The following is a 22,127-nucleotide window of genomic DNA, read 5'->3' as shown; positions in this document are numbered from 1 at the left end:
AGTTGCATAAATAAATAATTTGCAACAATTAGTTTAATATGGTATTCAACGCTTAAAAAGTACCATTAAAGACGCAGATACCAATATTCTTGTGAATTATCATAGTTATCGTGCATATGGGTAAAGTCAGGGTCCTCAGTGGCCGAGTGGTCTAAGTAGTCGTACATTTTGTAATACTGTCATACTGTATCACTAGCCTGTCAACAGTGAGGTTGTGAGTTTTAATCCTGCAAGTGGCAGGTGCGCTCCACTCCAATCTTAATTGACTAGGAATCTGTCAGTTTTCCTACCGAAGGTCAGTGGTTCTTTCTGGGTGCTCCTTCTTCCTACACCAATAAAAACTGACTGCCACAAAATAGCAGAATAGTGTTAATAGTGGCTTTAAGCACCAAATAATCAATCAATCATGGTTATAGTCTGTATAAGTACGTTAATGTAAAAGCATTAGTGAAATACCTATAAAATACATTTGTACCTGGTTGTTTTGAAGATAGCTGTCTCATATTTGTTTTTGTTTACTGTTTTATTATAAATCAGGCATTTAGTTTTTTGGTTTGAAATGTTTCATATTTTGTTATGTCAGAGTTTTTTATACATGTTATAGCTTCTTACAGGGTATCCCATGGTATGGGGTTTGCCCAATGTTGAAGAAGGCTGTACAGTAACCTATAGCTTCTTACAGGGTATCCCATGGTATCCCATGGTATGGGGTTTGCTCATTGTTGAAGAAGGCTGTACAGTAACCATGGTAACCTATAGTTTCTTACATCTACATCATTTTGGCTCTGGTGAATATTTGTCTCATTGGTAATCATACCACATCTCTTTATTTTATATCTATAGGTATTCAATACATTTTTTATAATTGCAGGGAGATGAAGCCAAAAAAGAAGAGGTAATTGCCAATACCTGTAACAATGCAGAACGTGTCAACAATGTGCTAATAAAAGAAGAATTGGATCAGACTCAAGATATTCAGAAATCTTTAAATGTAAATAGTGACAAAGACACTGAAAAGGACCCCAATTCTGTGCAGCAAACTAACTGTTGTCAAACAAACAAACATACTTTAAGTCTAGAAAGCTCCAATGAAGATAAGAACTGTGTGTTACAGCCAACCAGTAGGGCAACAGACAAACAATCAAACATCTCTGTAACTCATGATTACACTAATGTTAACGTTACTGAGCATGGAGATGAACAGTTATTGTCAGTGAGTAGTAGGTCAAGCCATGAACATTTACTGTCAGTGTGTAATAGGTCAAGCGATGACAAGTTACTGTCAGTGAGTAATAGGTCAAGCCATGACAAGTTACTGTCAGTGAGTAATAGGTCAACCAATGACAAGTTACTGTCTGGTCCATGTTTAGAACATTTAAAACATCAGATTGTTAGTAATATAGAACAGTGCAGTATTAGTGCTCAGAAGAAAGATGAAAGTTCTAAAAGGGATTCAGAAAAATGTTTAGATGATGACATTTCTAAATCTAGTGTTAATCTTGTAGACAAAGAATGCTCTAATGAAAGTCCGGTATTAGTTAAAGAATCCTCATTTGAAAATAAAACATCAGATAAACAAATTTCAGAGGAAAGTGAAATAATAGTGAAAGACTCGTCACTTGATAACAAAACATTGGAAAAGGAAACTTCACATAAAAATAAAATAAAAGTTGAAGACTTGTCACTTAGAAATAAAGCATTGGAAATTCTTACTTTAAATGAAAATGAAATAATAGTAAAAGACTCTTCATTTGAAAATAAAAGAACGGAAAAAGTAAATTTAAATAAAATAGAAATAATAGTGAAAGACTCATCACTTGAAAATAAAACATCAGAAAAGGAAACTTCAAATGAAAATGAAACAATTGAGAATCAGTCTGGTTTAGGTGATCAATCAGAGGAGGACAGTGTAGGATTTGATTATTCTGGGAAGGAGGAAGAATCTGAATTCACAAAAGACGATAACGTTCCAAAATCTGTTGCTACGAAACTCGAATGTGACAACAAAAGTCTGTCTAAAATAGCTGATTCTGAAATTGAGCAGGAAAACAATGGAACTGGACAACTTTACATTAAATCTCATGTACAACCTCTAGAACCTGCTTCCTCATCCTGTTTAAAAGATGGCGGGTCAGATAAAAAACAGAATCAGCAAATTACAGATTCAAAATCGGTAACATGTGATAAAACTGTTCAAATCGGTCAAGGTTTTTCTAGTAAACACAATTCTAAAAATATTCAAGCTCGTCGTTTGAAACTTGATGCTTTAGTTGCTAACATCAAATCACTTAAAACTGCAGAACTTCAGGACAATTTGCATGATGAAGTTGATGCAAGTTTGGATACGCCTTTAACGAAAGTTTTAGAGAGTTCATCAGAGTCAGATCAGGACACTTCTCACTACATAAGTAATTCCACAATTCAAGTAAAAGAAGAGAAAAAGGACCAGAGTGAATGTGTTAAATCAGAAAATAGTACTCTGTCAGAAACATCTGAATCAGAAGAAAAAAATATTGTTGATAAAAATTTTGAAAAAGTAGAAGGACAAAGTTCAGTTTTGAAAACTAAAATTAAAGTTGAAGATTCTTACTGTTGTGCTAATGTCAGAGTAGCAACTGATTTAAATTTTACTAAAGCAGCAGAAAATTTAAGTGATGAAGTTCAAGATTTGAAGTTAAAACTTGAAGTAGAAAACTATGAAGAAAAACATACAAAAACTTCAAATTTTGATAGTGATGAATTAAATAAATCAAAAGTATCAGAAAAGAAAAATGATGAAGCTCAAGATTTAATTAAGAATAGAACTAGTGATAGTGGAAAAGGGTTAGTCTCAAATGAAAATTCAGTTAATGAAGTTGAAGATTTTAAATCAAAAGCATTGACTAAAAGTGGTGACACAAAAAATAAAGTTGAAGATTTGAACCCTAACAACACTTCATACTGTGACAATGCTTCATTGCCAACTGATAATACAAAGTCTGAAATAGGCTGTGAAGATGTGGATGAAGATATTGAAATTGATGTAGAAAATTTGGACGATATCAGTGATAATTTATTGCTATTTCAGAATGCAGACAATAATAAATTGCCATCTGATAATATCGATATAAAAAGTGATTCTGAAGCAGAGATAATTAAGGACACTCATCATGCTCATAATGAATCCGGTGAAAAATCTAAACCTCAGTTTTTAAAACCTCCAATTTTTCATTTTGATAGTCAAGGAGATAAGAAAATTAGTGATGTTATTGGGAACAAACAAGCAGTTGTTTTCTTAGGAGAACGTGTCACAAAAGACAGGAGTGTAGAAGAGGCAAATAAACTTACAAAACTGGCTGACCTTTCTCAAGATTCAAATCAAGATGAGACTAGTAAACTAACCAAACTGGCAAATGTTAAGCCTAAGAAACCAGTCAAAAAAATTGAAATGATTCGTCAACCCGTTCGTAGAATAAAACGTGTGGCCAGCTTGAACGCGTTAGCTATGGTTAACATTTTATTTGGGAAAGAGGAATCTCCCAGAAGTCAGAAATCTTCTGAAAGCAAAGTTGCCAACAAGAAAGTGATATCAAATAAAAGTTTGTCAAAAGCAAAAATGCTTCTAGAGGCAAAAGTTAAAAGTATCCTGAAGAAAGCAAAATCCGATGATCAATTCAGTGAAAATGTCAGAGTAAAGAAGGAAAAAACTTCTCCAGGAAAGATAACTCAAATTCAAAAGTCATTAGCGAAACTAACACTGGATTCACCCCCGTCAAAGCTGGTTACAAAAGTCGTTTCTCCAAAGATGTTAGCAAAAACATCACCATCAAAGCTAACCTCACCTTGTAAATCCCCTTCTAAAGTTTCATCCCCATCGAAATCTCCAACCAAAATTTCTCCTCCAAAGTCACCATCTAAAGTTTCAAAATCACCAGCTAAGACAAAACCCAAGACAAGTGCTGAGAAAACTAAAACTAAAAATTTAAAGGAAGCAAAAATAGGAAAAAAGAAAATTGGTGATAAAAAAGAAGCAAAAAGAAAGATTTCTGACAGTGAAAAAGCTGTGAACAAAAACAAATTATTGTCCGTTGAAGATAAAATTAAAAAGCCCAGAAAAAAGAAGGGAGAGCTAATGAGAGCAGCAAGAACCCATTCTTTTCCCGAGGCTAAAACGAAATCAAACATTGCAAACAGTATTGATACAAGCAAGGACCAAAATGGTGCTAAATGTGTCAACTGTCAAAATGCATTGACTGGACAGTCAAAAATTGACTCAAGTAACAGTCACAAACAGGACGATAAAAGTGCTGGTACTTACATAGACAGCAATGTACAATATAATATGGGACACATTGAAAGTGGAAATTACAGTACGCATAGCTATGGCGTTATTCAGAATCTGACAGGAACATGTGTTCATTGCTCTCAGAACATGTATAGTTCTCAAGGACCAAGTGGTTTTATTGGTGGGATAATGGGTCAGCCAGGAGGTTTAGTAAGTCCATGTCCAACCTTTACAATTGGAAGTGTTCCCATGGTGCAGTATCATCATCCTTTTAGTGCTGGTTATCCAATACAGTATCAGAGTCACAACACACTTCCTCATTGTGGTGAGTACAAGTCATAACACACTACCTCATTGTGGTGAGTACAAGTCACAACACACTACCTCATTGTGGTGAGTACAAGTCATAACACACTCATTGTGATGAGTACAAGTCATAACACACTACCTCATTGTGGTGAGTACAAGTCACAACACACTACCTCATTGTGGTGAGTACAGGTCAAAACGCACTTCCTTATTGTGGTAATTCAAGTCATAACACACTACTTCATTGTGGTAATTCAAGTCGTAACACACTACCTCATTGTGGTGAGTACAAGTCATAACACACTACCTCATTGCGGTGAGTACAAGTCATAACCAACTACCTCATTGTGGTGAGTACAAGTCATAACCAACTACCTCATTGTGGTGAGTACAAGTCGTAACCCACTACATCATTGTGGTGAGTCAATGTCATAACCAACTACCTCATTGTGGTGAGTACAAGTCATAACACACTCCTCATTGTGATGAGTACAAGTCATAACCCACTACCTCATTGTGGTGAGTACAAGTCATAACACACTACCTCATTGTAGTGTGTCAAAGTCAACAATAAAACAACCAAAAGATTTTCTAAAGGGCAACATGCAGTCTTCAAAAATAAATGTGTCTATATAATCATGATAATCACTGTCAAGCTGTAAATAATGATGAAATTGTTCAGTGTTTTAAAGATTTGAGTAGGTTTACAGAAACAATCAGAGATCTGCCAACAATGCCCAACAACACCAAATTTTGGAAAAACAACATTAAGACATGGCACAAGACAATCACTTACAATGTTTCTTACTTGAAACAGGCACATGAATCAATGAGTAGCAGCTTGGTTAAAAAACTTTTACTCTCAACCTTACGCTTTTAAATCGATCTTTTGACTTACAAAATAATCATAAAGAACAGATACAAAATAATCATAACAGAACAGATAATAAACCTTACATCTATTTTGGAATCTCCAACACTTTACCAGAGATTTTGCGACAATTGAACTATTGATGTCATACAACAATCACTTGTGCATTGTTACGTTAGACATTTACTCTTATGACATCAAAATTGTGAGGTACTGGTGGACAATTTGGGATAAGGTGTTTCAAAATTAGTGTAGGCATTAGAGGAAAAGCACTGAAATCTTTAAAGTAACAATTTGATATAGATAACAAAAATACAATTACAAATAATGAAATAATCAATTTACAATATCATCATGATCATATGTTATAAAAAAAAACACTGTTAAAACTGCTCACAGTTATTTAAAGCAAGCTCATGTACTTCATTTTGTACTTAGCCTGCTGTTAAGAAATTATGCCATCCTATTTTCTTAACTGTTTCAAATTTACTTTTATGAATATAAAGGTAAGAATAAGCATCTTTCAATTACCATAATAATTTGATATGGTTCTTACTCATGATTTTGTTAAGAATGTTTTGTTTATGTTATTTATATCTATCTGTTACAGGTTGTCCATCATGTTACTATTACACTCCTACAGCCTCTCCGTTACATCATGACACTTGCCATCACAATGTTCCTCCTCCATCGTACACTGCACTTCGTGATGTCAAAGATCCAGGACATACGGGAGGTCGTGATAGTGGGGATCCCAAACGTTCATCACTACAAAACATTGGAGATTCCACACATGCATTGCTTAAAGAACCTGGGGATTCATCACGTGCAGCAAAGCTTGACGATATGGATCCCGAAATAGATGTTGTTGGAAATGCAACATCATTTCATCCCGTGTCTAATAGTTTTAATACTTCTAAGGGATGTAATGAGGATTTAGATGTTGAAATTGATGTTGTGGGTGGTGTGCCACCTTTGACCTTTTGTGAGAAGGATATTATAATAGATACAGTGAAAAAGAAGAAAAAGAAAGAAAATGAGATAAAAACACCAAAAAGTGAAAAATCAGGGAAAAAGAAAGATAAACCATCAACTTCTGATAAAGAAAATAAAGCAAAAAGTACAAAGAAAAGGAAAGATAGTGAGGAAAATGAAAGTGATAAAAATGTTAAGAGGAAATTAGAATTAAAAGAAGGTGAAGAAAAATCCAAATGTTCTGAGGAATCTCCGAAAACAACAAAATCTACAAAGAAGAAAAGTGTTAGTGAATCGTCAGGGGAGATAATCACTAAACCCTCCAAAAAGAAATCAGTAAGTGATTCTACCGATGATACTAAAAAAGTGAAAAAGAAAAGTTCTAGTGAATCAACAACAGAATGTAAAATAAAAAAGAAAAGTACTGATGAAGAAAAAACAGCGAAAAATAAAAGCTTAAGTGAGTTATCCAAGGAAATAAAACTGGGGAAAATGAAAAGCTTAGCCGAGGCGTCCAATGTAGTAAAAACAGGAAAAAAGAAAAGGTTTAGCGAGTCATCTGATGCAAAAGTAATTGTGAAAAAGAAAAGCTTGAGTGAGTTGTCAGATTCAGTAAAAACAGGGAAAAAGAAAAACTTGAGTGAGTCATCAGATTCAGTAAAAACAGGGAAAAGGAAAAGCTTTAGTGAGTCAGGTGATGAAGTGAACATGGTGAAAAAGAAAAGTTTGGAAGAGTCACCTAATGAAGTTAAAACTGTAAAAAAGAAAAGTTCAAAAGTGTCACAAGAAGAGGTAAAAACAGTGAAAAAGAAAAGCTCATGTGAATCACCAGATGAAAATAGACCTGCAAAGAAGAAAAAATTAAGTCTATCTTCAGAAGAAATAAACAGTTCAACAAAGAAAAGTCCAAAAACACCAACAGTTGACACTGCAAGTGTTAAAGGTGGAAAGAAAAAAACAGTTAGCAAATCAGAAAATCAATCAGCTGACAGTATACAAAGAAAGCCAAATAAATCTTTGGATAAAGTAGAAAACAAAAAACCTACAAAACGGAAAAGTACTGATGATGTTTTTACAAATGATTCCAAATCTGAAGCAAAACAAAGAAAAATTTCGAAGACTGAAAATACAAAATCGTCCAAAGATAAAGTACAGCTATATAATAGAAGTAAAAGTGTGGATGCTAAAGTCTTAAAAGATAAAAATGAGATATCTAAAACTTATCCAAAAAGGCGACGTGTAGCATCCATTGATCGGCAGCTCAGTACCATGAGTACTGAATCTGTAGTCATCCCGAGGAAAAAATCGTCTTCATCAACCAAAATAACATCTGCTGTAACAAATGAGAAGAAAAAGACAGAAATTAAGAAAGTGAAGAAAAGAAATCATAACTGGGAATTTAAATTTCCGCCTGAAAAACGAAAAATTATGGTACGTATGATAAATTTTTGTAAATGACGTAACAAAAGTTTAAAAAAAATGAAAAATAATGGTTGTGACAGTTAGGTTAAGTCCATATTTGAAAACATAATCATGATAAATAAACCTGACAAATGTTACGTGCATAAATGCTTGCATCAGATAAATATAACATTGTATTGATACTGAAAGAGTATCTATGCTTTTGAAAACATGAAATAGTTTCTCAGAGCTACAATCTCATGGAAAGGCAATAGCCCTGTGAACAGATGTTGCCGAGATAATTCCTTGAGTTTGAAAGACAACAGACATGTTAGATAACCTGTTTATGATTATTTTCCAAGGCAACATCAATGATATGATCTTATGACATCATGTACTTTTTTGTACTTAAATGAGAAATACCTAGCTCTGTAAACTGTAAACAAATGGTACAAAAAATTTGAAATGGAAAATTATTAAATACATATATAATAGGAGTAATGTCAATGAGACAGACGTCTGACAATTCACTAAACGCTACAGCTCACGCAAGTCAGTCACATATGGATTTTGACATTTCTATCTGGTGGTCGAACCACTCTTGACCTCATGATCAAGTTTTTATAAAAATATTGAAAACATAAGCTTAACTAATTTTTGTAAAGTGTTTAAATATTATATATGTTACCACTCCATACATACAATAGGGGGAAGGGCTGTAGGGGACTATATAACCGTTTTGCCTTTTCTGTGCCCACTCCTACCTTGGACTGCGAGAACAGGACAATATCCACATGATGTGTAGTATGTATTGTACATTGTAATACATGAATAAACATTTTCTCTATTTACAGGTCTCAGGATCAATGGTAGAGAGACAGTGTTATCCAGCTATCATTCATACCGATGGTGATATCATTTATATCCGTGATGTCGTCATCCTACGCTCAGGTCCACGTAAAACAGACATTCCATACCTAGGAAAGGTGACAGCTTTCTGGGAAGAAAATGGTTAGTGCTTAATGCATATTACTAAATGTTAAGTTTTGGACTTTGAAAAAACATCATGACCATAGGATTTGTCTAGATTTTGTTGGTATTAAAAGATCAAAATTAAAAAGTTTAAAAAAAATATTTAGAACTAAGACATAAACTTATACTTTCATGAATAGTAGACAATTATTAGAATAGAGACACTAATACTGTCTATTTTAGCAATGGAATCAATAGAAATTCAAGAAAAGAAGGAAATATGACTTTCTTATACTTCATGTACTTGAAGGACTAATTATATAAGGGAGATAACTCTTAAGAAAATTAATTACCTGTATCAGTAAAGTACTTGTATAGGTATTACCCCTGACAGGCATTGTGTGGCTGGAGCATAGTACAATGATGACTTACAGATAGAGTATGTGTTTCGTTCTGTTGACATTTCACAATTAGGCTACAGACACATTGAGATTTACTACTTCAGTATGAGATTATTTTGTCATTTGTGCAAGTTTAAAAATATTATATTTTGAAATGCACTAGTTATTCCTAGGTATTTCAATACTAGGAAAAATTATAATTGAGTTATCTTTCTTGGTTCTTGTGTGCTCCTACTCTTTGGTGGATTATATACAGTAGGAGCACATTCAATTAATGGCCAACCGATTTGTTATTCTTTTTCATAAGTGAGGGCAGGCAAAGACAAAATACATCTGAATGAAACATTTTTAACGGAATTCAAGAAAAACAATGTGTTTGAATAAGTTCATTGCGGTTTTTGTCTTTCTGTCAATTACGTTTCATCATGAAACTACAGTAAACGTGTGGTATGAACAATTCCATACGAAATGATGAAATGCTGGCTGACTGATTCATCAGCATAAGATAAAGAAATATCATTAAATGAAAGAGCTTAAAAAATCAATGGTATAATATAAAAAAGGAAATGAACAATTATGCTGCTTGATGTAGTTTTTATATGACTGCAAACAAATTTTTGTGGTCGTATATTGGTATGACGTTGGCGTCGTCGTCGTCATTGTCCGGCGTCGTCGTCCGAAGACACATTAGTTTTCGCACTCTAACTTTAGTTTAAGTGAATGGATTTCTATGAAATTTTACCATAAGGTTCAATACCACAAAAGGAAGGTTGGGATTGATTTTGGGGGTTATGGTACCAACAGTTAAGGAATTAGGGGCCAAAAATAAGCATTTTTGTAACTTCCAGACATAACTTATGTGTTAGTGTATGGATCTCTCTGACATTGTACAAGAGGTTCCATATCACAAAGGGAATGCGGGGATTGATTTCCGGGGTAATTGCCTCATAATTTTAGGAATTAGGGGCCAATAAAGGGGCAAAAAACAAGCATTTTTCTAGTTTCATGACAATAACTTGTGTGCAAGTGTATGGATCTTTATGAAATTGTACCACAAGGTTCCATATCACAAAGGGAAAGCTGGAATTGAGTTTAGGGGTAATTGCCCATAATGTTTAGGAATAAGGGGCCAAAAATTAAGCATTTTTGTCGAGCCTGCGACTTTTTTCGCAGAAAGCTCGACATAGGGATAGTGATCCGGCAGTGGCGGCGGCGTTAGCTAACTTCTTAAAAGCTTTATATTTTAGAAGGTGGAAGACCTGGATGCTTCATACTTTGTATATGGATGCCTCAGGTTACGAAGTTTCCGTCAGTCACATGTCCAATGTCCTTGACCTCATTTTCATGGTTCAGTGACTACTTGGAAAAAAAGTTAAAATTTTTGCAATGTTAAATTCTCTCTTATTATAAGTAGTAGGATAACTATATTTGGTATGTGCGTACCTTGCAAGGTCCTCATGCCCGTCAGACAGTTTTCACTTGACCTCGACCTCATTTCATGGATCAGTGAACAAGGTTAAGTTTTGGTGGTCAAGTCCATATCTCAGATACTATAAGCAATAGGTCTAGTATATTCGGTGTATGGAAGGACTGTAAGGTGTACATGTCCAACTGGCAGGTGTCATCTGACCTTGACCTCATTTTCATGGTTCAGTGGTTATAGTTAAGTTTTTGTGTTTTGGTCTGTTTTTCCTTTACTGTATGCAATAGGTCTACTTTATTTGGTGTATGGAATGATTGTAAGGTGTACATGTCTAGCTGGCAGGTGTCATCTGACCTTGACCTCGTTTTCATGGTTCAGTGGTCAAAGTTAAGTTTTTGAGTTTTGGTCTTTTTTTCTAATACTATATGCAATAGTTTAACTATAGTTGGTGTATGGAAATATTTCATGATCTATATGTCAGTCACGCAGGTTTTATTTGACCTTGACCTCATTTTCAAGGTTCATTGCTCAGTGTTAAGTTTTTGTGTTTTGGTCTGTTTTTCTTAAACTATAAGCAATAGGTCTACTATATTTGTTGTATGGAAGAATTGTTAACTGTACATGCCTGCCTGGCATGGTTTATCTGACCTTGACCTCATTTTCATGGTTCATTGGTCAATGTTTAGTTTACTTGGTTAATGTTAAGTTTATGTGACAGTTGTAATAAAGCTTTATATTCAGGACTATCAACATAATATCAATGATTAGTAAAGAAGGCGAGACATTTCAGCGTGTGCACTCTTGTTCTAGTTTCCAGACAATAACTTGTGTTCAAGTGTATGGATCTCTCTGAAATTGTAGTGCAAGGTACCATATTACAAAGGGAAGGCTGGGATTGATTTTGGGGGTAATTTCCTCTAAATCTTAGGAATTAGGGTCCAAAAAGGGGGCAAAAAACAAGCATTTTTCTAGTTTCAGGACAATAACTTGTGTGTAAGTGTGTGGATCTTTATGAAATTGTACTACAAGGTTCCATATCACAAAGGTAAAGCTGGAATTGAGTTTGGGGGTAATTGCCCAAAACGTTTAGGAATAAGGGGCAAAAAAGGGGCAAAAGTTAAGCATTTTTCTAGTTTCCAGACAATAACTTGTGTTCAAGTGTATGGATCTCTCTGAAATTGTACCGCAAGGTACCATATTACAAAGAGAAGGTCGGGATTGATTTTGGGGGTAATTTCCTCTAAATTTTAGGAATTAGGGGCAAAAAAGGGGCAAAAAAACAAGCGTTTTTTCTAGATTCAGGACAATAACTTGTGTGTAAGTGTATGGATCTTTATAATGAAATTGTACTACAAGGTTCCATATCACAAAGGGAAAGCTGGGTTTGAGTTTGGGGGTAATTGCCCTAAACGTTTAGGAATTTGGGGCCAAAAAACAAGCATTTTTCTAGTTTCCAGACAATGACTTGTGTTCAAGTGTATGGATCTCTCTGAAATTGTACTGCAAGGTACCATACCACAAAGGGAAGGCTGGGATTGAGTTTGGGGGTGTTTAATCATAAGGGGGTTCCTTTTTTTCTTTAAAATTTTCCATTTTAAATTGGTTATTTCTGATTTATATATAAAAGCAAATAATAATGATATGGTTTGAATAGGTAAATTAAAAATTTTTTAAGTTCTTAGACCACATTCATTCTGTGTCAGAAACCTATGCTGTGTCAAATATTTAATCACAATCCAAATTCAGTGCTGTATCAAGCTTGAATGTTGTGTCCATACTTGCCCCAACTGTTCAGGGTCGACCTCTGCCGTCGTATCAAGCTGCCCCCAGCGGAGCATTTTATCTACTAAGTTATAATTCAAAAACAAAACAGAAAAATGAAAAAAAAAATCGCAGCATTAAGGAAGTAAATAAGACAGAGAGAGGGGGTGGTAAAAAAAGGAAGTAAATAAGACAGAGAGAGGGGGTGGTAAAAAAAGGAAGTAAATAAGACAGAGAGAGGGGGTGGTAAAAAAAGGAAATAAATAAGACAAGAGAGAGGGGGTGGTAAAAAAAGGAAGTAAATAAGACAGAGAGAGGGGGTGGTAAAAAATGGAAATAAATAAGACAGAGAGAGGGGGTGGTAAAAAAAGAAAATAAATAAGACAGAGAGAGGGGGTGGTAAAAAAAGGAAATAAATAAGACAGAGAGAGGGGGTGGTAAAAAAAGAAAATAAATAAGACAGAGAGAGGGGGTTGTAAAAAACATTTAATTACCTGAGTAATAAAAAAAAGATATGAAAGAATATTGAATAAAACGATTCTGTTTTATTTTGTGATCAATAACGGACAAAAACATGCCATTTGTGTTCATGTTTGTGACTTTTATTCTTCAGATGAGATGATGATGGGTTTACTATGGTACTATCACCCAGAACATACAGACTCTGGTCGCCTTCCTCACCATCTACAGAATGAAATCTTTGCTTCTAAACATCGTGATGAGAACAGTGTGGCTTGTATTGACGATAGAGGATACGTACTGACATATAATGAATACTGCAGGTACGATTGTGTTTTATGTCTATTTAATGTAACTATGCAAATTACTCACAGAGCATGCAGATAGAATGTTGGTTTTAAGGAGATTGTTAAAATGCCTTCTACCCTCCGATATTGGTTTAAATGGAAAAGCCCTTAGTAATAACTTGTTAATAATATGAGTTACCTTGTTGGTAAAACCTCTAAATTCAGTTTAAGACATTATAATTCTATGTTTTTTAATAGAGAACATTGTATTTTGTATCTTAAATGAAAAGGTGAACATACCATCATTAAAAGACAAGCTATTCTGTTGCTATTATGTATTATATATCATGATTTTATGTAGTGTTGAATATTGAACTAAAATTCTCACCAAGCACCTGTTTGTATGAAATCCTGTTTTAAAGTAATTGTAAAATGAGATAATGCTCATGAGACCAATTAACACAAAATGCCAGATACAATTACAAAAATTTACAAGTTATAGCACCTCCCATTAAAACAATATTCCCTTATCATGTGTACATTTTGTTTTGCTTTCTCTTATTCCTAGCCAATTATAGACTTTCCAATACATGTTGATTATATTTTGTAAATCAATAAGTTGTTTGATTCTTCTTATTTCTTCATTGGTCAACATTCAATAATGAAAAAAGGCTACCGTGTCTGATGGTATCTTAACAGTAAACAAAATCTCTGCAAATCTTTGGATCACTCAGTATCTGGTACGATACAATATTTCTCAATTGGAGTCCTTTCTTAACTGTTTTAAGTATTTACATGTATTTCAAGTCATTGTATATTTTATTTTGCTTTATAGGTACAGAGCTGAGAAATGCAGAGTAGAGTGTAATCTTTCTCCTAGGCCAATGGTAGTTCCTGTCCTAGAAGATAATCCCAGATCTCAGAGAATCCCTGTTCCAGATGTGGATAGTAATACAGTTTATATGTGTAGACAGGTTTATGACTTTAAATTGAAAAGAATTCTGAAAAATCCTTCATAGCGTTAGGGATTATTTTGAACATGAAAATACTTTGTACATATATATATTTGTACTTCAGGTTTTATTTTTAACCATGTAAAAGAAGCTGCTCTTGCGTTAAACAAGTTTTTTTACTTCAATTTTATTTCTTCAAATAAATATACCATTATTTTCTCTATGATGCATACTATGAGTCAATGAAATAGAATTTCCATAAGTAGGCAAAAATCTTGAAAAAAAGTACCCAAATGCTCTTCTATCTTTTAATGAAAACACAAATTTAGTTTATTTTAATTTTCTGTAATATGAGATTTTTAGGAAAAAATTCTTTGTTTTACATACAAGGTTGGGTGGGCATTTGACACTCGTTTGCTAGCAGGCTTTTAAAAAAAATTATAAGATTGATTGCTTTACAACTTGCAACTTTTTACATTTGATATTTTTGGGTTTTTTTGTAGAGTTTATCTGATAGTATAAGTCATAAATTTTACTAATTGTCTATTTTGTTACAAGTTCAGTTGTAGATTTACACAATTTTTATCTTTTCTAGGTAAGAATTAATTATGAGGGCTATATAATGCGATAATGGTGCATTTTATAAATTGCAAAGTAATGCTTTGTTGGAACCTTTTTTAGTAGTTTCTGTTATGAGAAGCACTGTTATGTTACACTAAATTTTCTTGTATCTAACATTTGATAAGGTGCCATGTTCTCAATTCATAAACGTTTTATATCATACTCATTTGTTTTTCATTTTGTATGAAAATTTTTATTGTGTTCAAGGAAATTTCATTTTGTACATGAAATTTTTGGACTTGAGCGTTTGTTGTCATATGATATTTGTGCAAATCTTTTTGTTTTTCTAGTCCCATAAAAGCACAATTGTTAGTTTTGTTGTAAATTTTTATTTGATGTTTATGTTACAAATGCATTTATATATTGTTGTTATTTTGATTTATGAAATTCTTAAAGTGTATGTCATGTTGTTACCAGGGAAACTGTTTTATTGTGAATGATTTTAAATGTGATGTCTTTTTTGTAGAAAATCTCTAAACTTTATGTTAAGTTTGTATATATTGTATTGTTGTACAAATTATAAAAATTGTTGTTGGGGAAAAATGTTACAAATTGATGTACTATGTGTTGACAAAAGTCTAAGATCTGTTTTCAATTGGGATTGTAAAAAGTTACCTCCCTTTTGGGTTTTATAAGAGTTGTCTTTCTTGTTTGCATGTATGTATCTTCTGTTAAAGTTTGGTGAGAGTTTTTTAAATGTTATGAGGTAATGATACAATGAAAGAATTAGGGGTATCTTTGATTTTGAGTTTTAACTTGCCTATGTCATTTGGTTATACCCTTCTTTTCCTATTCTATTATCAAACTTATAAATAAGATAAAATTTGTATGAACTGCTCTAAGTTTCAACAGATAAGGGGAGATAATTTTATTCTACATCAAACATGTCATATGGTTGGAGTTGCTTCCTTTTAAGTAAATCTTGAAGGTAATTGGAAAAAATATATTAAGAACCTGAAAAGAAGGTAATTGGTTTGAACATTGTGTTAAAGTCGAAAACATGATATTTAGAAAAGTGCTGTACTAGAATCTCTGTTTTAAATGTATGTTGTGTGATTATTTGGTATATAAACATTTATACCAATGGGGAAGAATGTGTGTCATAATGCAGGATGTCATAGGTTAAGAGGTCAATGTAAGGTTTGCATGATTTGTTGGTATAACATTTATACCACTGAGCCAGAATGTGTGTCATAATGGAGGATGTCAGAGGTTAAAAGGTCAATGTCAGGGTAATGTGGTTTGTTGGTATAACATTTATACCACTGGGGAAGAATGCGTGTCACAATGGAGAATGTCAGAGGTTAAAAGGTCAATGTCAGGTTTGCATGATTTGTTGGTATAACATATATACCACTGGAAAGAATGTGTGTCATAATGGAGGATGTCAGAGGTTAAAAGGTCAATGCCAGGGTTGTGTGATTTGTTGGTATAACATTTATACCACTCGGGAAGAATGTGCGTCATAATGGAGAATGTCAGAGGTTAAAAGGTCAATGTCAGGTTTGTGTTATTTGTTGGTATAACATTTATACCAGTGGGAAAGAATGCAAGATGTCAGAGGTTAAAAGTTCAATATAAGGTTTGTGTGATTTGTTGGTATAACATTTATACCACTGGGAAAGAATGTGTCATAATGCAGGATGTCAGAGGTTAAAAGGTCAATGTTAGGGTTGTGTAATTTTTTGTTTTAACATTTATACCACTGGGGCAGAATGTTTGTCATAATGAAAGATATCAAAGGTTTAAAGGTCACTGAAATTTTGTAGTCACTTAAAAGATATTCAGGTCTACTTAGAATAACTTGAGAAGCATATTTATAATGGACATTCAAAAGAAGACATATTAATGGTCTTTATACAAAGGTGCATTTTATGAAAAAATTCCTGCGGGATTATTTGGGAGTGATCCTTCTATTCTTTTTTAGCCTGAAAATCAGGTCAGTTGGAATTCAAAATAAGGGAGGTAGCTTTATAATTTTTTTTTAGGGGGGGGGGGGGGGGATTCTTCATGCAAGCCAATTAGAATTTGTTGTTTTATTGAACTCTTAAGGATGTTTACTACTTTTTAAAAGCCTGTTATAAATTGATGATATATAAATAATGGAAACAAAAAAGCACAAAAAAAATGAAAAGTCTGCATCCTTGATTTCGATATATAAGCCATTGAGCAGGAAATGAATCTCGAGATTTTCATATATTTTACATTGGCACCTTTTTTCTTTCAAAAACTTTAAATAAGGATTTTATAGGATTTTTAAATATAGCTCTTTAACTATATACACATATATGTAATAAGATTATGAAAAGAAAAGTAGGGGTTAGCAGCCAAAATTTTTAATGACACTACATGGATAAAACAAGTGGATTCCGAATATCTGACAAAAAGTCAATAACAAGAGCAGTGAACATCCTTAAATTCCTGTTTAACTAGTACTGTTTACCATAATCAATGCATGAAAATACCCCCCCCCCCCCCCCCCCCCCCCCCCTTTTCTATAGGCTTGTATCAGACTTGGGCAGATCTACAAAATAAAAAATCAACGAAAATTCAAATTTTCCTCAACCCATGAAAATCAGTTTCCTCAAAAATTAAATGAATCCACAGAAAGTCTAAGTTTGTCGTTGATTGATGTCAAAAGTACTGTCTCAATTGTTATTACTGTAAGGTTCACAACTTTGCTGATTAAGTGATATTTGTTTGATACTACGCAAAATGGATAATTTACTGCATGAAATTTTCTTAAAACTTTTGGAGGTATGAACAGATTTGCCTAATAAAAAACTTTAAAAAGATGAGCTGTAGAAGGGTTAACAAAGTGATATTTAGCATGGTTAAATGTTGCATGTGAAATGCTAAATGTAAATATTACAATCATTAGGATTTTTCATTTTTTATACATGTATGTTCAAATGTACAAAAAGAACACATTTGACTTAATATATAATAGATTATTATTAAAGTTTGTAGGTTCATTTTCCATGATAAAATTTCTGTATTATTTAAGAGACATGAGAAATGTTTTCATTCACCTACATTTTCCACTTTTCAGTGCAGATACAATCTTTAATGGAAAACTTATTGGATAACATTTTTCACAGACATAAATGTCAAATATCCAATTAGATTCAATGGTTTATTCTATTTTGTAACTTATTTACATGAATTTAAAACCTTACTATCGGTTTATTTCTTTTGGGAGAGGAGGGAGTGGGAAGTATCAAATAAATTTTGATTTTATTAAAATATTTGATTATCTGGTGAACTAAAAATCCTAAAACATTGAAGAATGTTGTTTGCTAATAATAACATGATGGCTTTAACCTACCATAGTATACTAGCCTTGTATGTTTAATTTATTCTAATGCAAAGTTCACAAATATAAAATTTCTCAACCAAGTCCTTTTCTTTAAAAAGGGCCCCAAAGACGGAGGGATTGAGTCAAAAAAAGCAGTTATCTATTTAATATTCAACATATATATGGAAAACATAGAATGAATGAAATTGATTCTTTAAAATACATTCATACAGAATGGACCAGCCTTTTGTCTTTATAGTAGAAAATACAGTTTCTGATCATTTGTTAGAATTGCAATCTGGGGGCATGTAATAGAGTTTGTCTGATATTGTTAGGGTTAGAGATTTAACAATTGTTTCATGGATTTGTCCACCAATAAACTAACCACCACAAATTTTGGAAAATTATAGATATTTATGTTTAGTTAGAACAGACATGCCATTTTTTTTAAAAAATAAGTAGAATGAAATTTTATCATGTGTAATTTAGAAATCATGGTTCATGTATCTATGATGGTGCCTACTGTTCAAGTAATGTTAGGCAACTTGAAATAAAAAAAAATATCACTTTTAACTTGCAGTTGTTGTCAATTCTATATATCTGTCAAAAGTTGTTTAATGCCATGCGTGTAACTGGTTAGGAAAAGCCCATTTATGTTATTGGCCAAATAAATCAAAATGTACATGACTATATATAAATTTATTCCATAATACTGTGAAAATTGCATTGATCAAAATTCTCATATCACATTTTGTTGGAATAATACAAAATATAACAAGACATATTGTTACACCATAGAAGACAAAGGAGAGGGAGTGCCATTCATAAGTCAGTGATAAAAAATCAATCATTTAACAAAAAAGTTGTAAAAATAAAATTTCAAAAAAAATGTGAAAAGCATCAATAATAGAATTAGAAAGTGCCAATAAAACCTTACAAGCTGTGATAAAACAATAAAACAAATGCGTCAGATAGAAATAGACCTTATGCAAGTGCATGTGTACATAGATATAAGAAGATGTGGTATGAGTGCCAATGAGACAACTCTCCATCCAAGTCAAAATTTATAAAAGTAAACCATTATAGGTCAAAGTACGGTCTTCAACACGGAGCCTTGGCTCACACCGAACAGCAAGCTATAAAGGGCCCCAAAATTACTAGTGTAAAACCATTCAAACGGGAAACCCAACGATCTAATCTATATAAAAAACGAGAAACACTTATAAATCTGATCAACAAAAGACAACTACTGAAATTTTGGATCATTCAAATACGAAATAAAAGATGAATTTTGGTCAGTTTTGTAGGGTTCTTATATCAAATCAATTTTCAATCAGTTACAGACTTTCCGTTGAGATTTTTTCAACTGAAATAGGTTGACAGTTGTATTGATATTTATTTGCCTAAGGTCAATTTCTATCTGACGCAGCTCATATCTCTATTGAAATACATATATCAGATTAAAAATTTTAATATAAAAGAAATTAGTTGCACAGCATAGAAATCAAGTGTTGTAATTCATTTTAAAGTATTCACAATTTGATATAATAATATAAATATTCATATTTTTTCAGTCAAAATTAGTAGTAAAAAATGCTTACATGTAATTTATTTATATTACTTGAACTTATGCATATCTAAAAATTGTGTGCAAATTTAAAATATATCTCAAACACTTAATTTTCTTGGGCCTTTACTCCCACGTTGGTTTACAGAACTGTGATCATAAAATGCACTAAAATTATCTAATCCCATTGTCCTGCATATCATTGGAGGTATTAAATGTCATTTATTGTATTACTCAAAATAAATAAGATAGGTAAAAATCATACTCATAATCACTTGTTAACAATATGTACACTAAAAATCACTCATTAACATTTATATATATATATAACACAAGTATCAATAACAAACATTTTAAAAAATATATACATATATTAGTGCTTCCTGCAGCTTTTATAAATGGTTGGGTAACCTTTTACTAAGAGGGCACATTGAGTGACAGTTGTCATCTTTAGGACACTCTAATGATACGTTGAATAGATCTTTTAATTTCAAAATCAATTAATGTATTTTTTACACCCTCCCCCAAACATAGTTTTGGAGGGTATATTAGAAACCCTGTCAGTCCATCCCTCGGTCTGTTTTGTCAACACAACTTGTCCAAAATGGCTGGACGGATATTGATGAAACTTACCACTGTTGTAAAACACGACTCAATGACGTACAGGAGGGAATTTAATCCTGGTCTAACATTTCAAAGGGGAGATAATTGAATTTTGAAGGTTAGCTTATCCTTTTGGGAGTTGATTCACAGGGGGATCATTGCAATTTCATCAAATTGTAATCAATCAGCTGGTTGTAGTCCGAGGAGATATGGATAAGGTTTGAAACAAAATTCTAAAAATATGAGATTACAAAATCAGATTGTCAAGATGCACCCTTCTATCTATGGAAATGGTTTAAGAAACAGCTTTTAAAATACTGAAAGTTGACTATTTTTGCCAATTTAAAATTTTTCGTACTTTTGGTGGAAAACCTTTGAGCCCTATAAAATTATTGCTCCTTTTTTTTTTTTGGTTCGGAAATCCTCTTATACAAACACACAGAGATATAATGAATTTATCTTCATCACAAATTCAGCCACAAAAAAAAACCCTCATAAAATCTTCCCACTTTAAAGTAAAAAGTGATAATTGATAAACTCAGATCTAAGTGATTTGGGACAAAAACAATGATATTATTTTATACATGGAATGTATATTCCCAGTTCGTAAAAACCGTAGAAATTGATATTCATAATATAAGATCGAAAATATGGACATGCATCTTTTTAAAACAAGCTTCACTACTTTGATGTATAATAACAATAGTAATAGTTGGGTCAACTTTTATCACTCGTGACCAACACTACTTTTCATATCTTCACCTCGCGTTAACAAATAATTTGATAATTCAGCTCCAAACTGACAAACATGAACAGACTATAACAGCAGTAACACTGAGGTCAACTCATGACTTGACTTCAAAAATGGCCATGATTAATTTTCAGATCTTTCACATGCATAACAAATAAAAGAAAAATAGTAATTATATTCAAATCCAAACTGACAAAAGAGTAAACAGCTTATAACAGCAGTAACATGGAGGTCAACACACATCATGACTTAAATAAACAGCTGCGCCATGAGCGCATGATACGCCCTTCGTCTTGTGTGTGAATTTTTATGCAATAAGCATAAATAGTTTCTGACATACGGCGTGACATGCGAAAACCCCCTTTTTTTTTTTACAAAAAACTCAATATCTCAAAAATAAAATTTTGAATCAAAACCAAAAAGTATACAGATCTTTAGATTAATATAACTAAGGAGTGTGTAAAATTTTAAGCAATAATCATAAATCGTTTTTGAGATAAGGGGCGACATGTGAAAACCCCCCGTTTAAAAAAAAAAAAAATCAATATCTCAAAAATAAAATTTTGAATCAAAACCAAAAAGTATACAGATCTTTAGATTAATATAACTAAGAAGTGTGTAAAATTTTAAGCAATAATCATAAATCGTTTTTGAGATACGGCGCGACATGTGAAAAACCCCACCCCCTTTTATTACAAAATACTCAATAACTCAAAAATAAAATTTTGAATCATCACCAAAAAGTATACAGATCTTAAGGTTAATATAAATAAGAAGTGTGTAAAGTTTTAAGCAATAATCATAAACTGTTTTTGAGATACGGCGCGACATGTGAAAAACCCCTCCCCCTTTTTTTAACAAAATACTCAATATCTCTAAAATAAAATTTTGAATCATCACCAAAAAGTATACAGATCTTAAGATTAATATAACTAAGAAGTGTGTAAAGTTTTAAGCAATAATCATAAATTGTTTTTGAGATTTGGCGTGACATGTGAAAAAAAACACACACCTGTTTTTGTTACTAAGTCCCATAACTCAAAAAGTTTTAATCTTATTTTCACCAAAAAGTATACAGATCGTTTGACCATCATAAGAAACAACTATATTAAGTTTCATGAAATTTGGATAAGTCATTCTCAAGAGCACGGTGCGACATGTTTACGTCGGACAGACAGACGGACAGACAGACGGACTGACACCGGACATTT

General features: G+C 32.7%; 1 protein-coding gene across 8 annotated transcripts in view; it reads left to right on the top strand.

Moving 5' to 3' along the window:
• The window catches only part of LOC127739365 (uncharacterized), a 31,922-nt gene extending 15,122 nt beyond the window's left edge, over positions 1-16,800 (top strand). For 2 of the 8 annotated variants that reach the window (XM_052251062.1, XM_052251061.1), the window contains exons 2-6: positions 872-4,589; positions 6,055-7,850; positions 8,675-8,831; positions 12,991-13,159; positions 13,959-16,800. In XM_052251062.1, coding sequence (XP_052107022.1) covers positions 872-4,589; positions 6,055-7,850; positions 8,675-8,831; positions 12,991-13,159; positions 13,959-14,142 — 6,024 coding nt within the window. In that variant the 3' untranslated portion in view covers positions 14,143-16,800. The remainder of the gene's footprint in view (positions 1-871; positions 4,590-6,054; positions 7,851-8,674; positions 8,832-12,990; positions 13,160-13,958) is intronic. The other 6 variants (XR_008000418.1, XR_008000417.1, XR_008000419.1 and 3 more) reach the window with 6 other exon arrangements.
• Positions 16,801-22,127: the final 5,327 nt, after the last annotated feature.

Source organism: Mytilus californianus, unplaced genomic scaffold, assembly GCF_021869535.1.
Source record: "Mytilus californianus isolate M0D057914Y unplaced genomic scaffold, xbMytCali1.0.p SCAF_4, whole genome shotgun sequence".
NCBI classification, from domain to species: Eukaryota; Metazoa; Mollusca; class Bivalvia; order Mytilida; family Mytilidae; genus Mytilus; species Mytilus californianus.
Note: the sequence above shows the minus strand (reverse complement) of the source record. Positions and strands in the feature narration are given on the sequence as shown.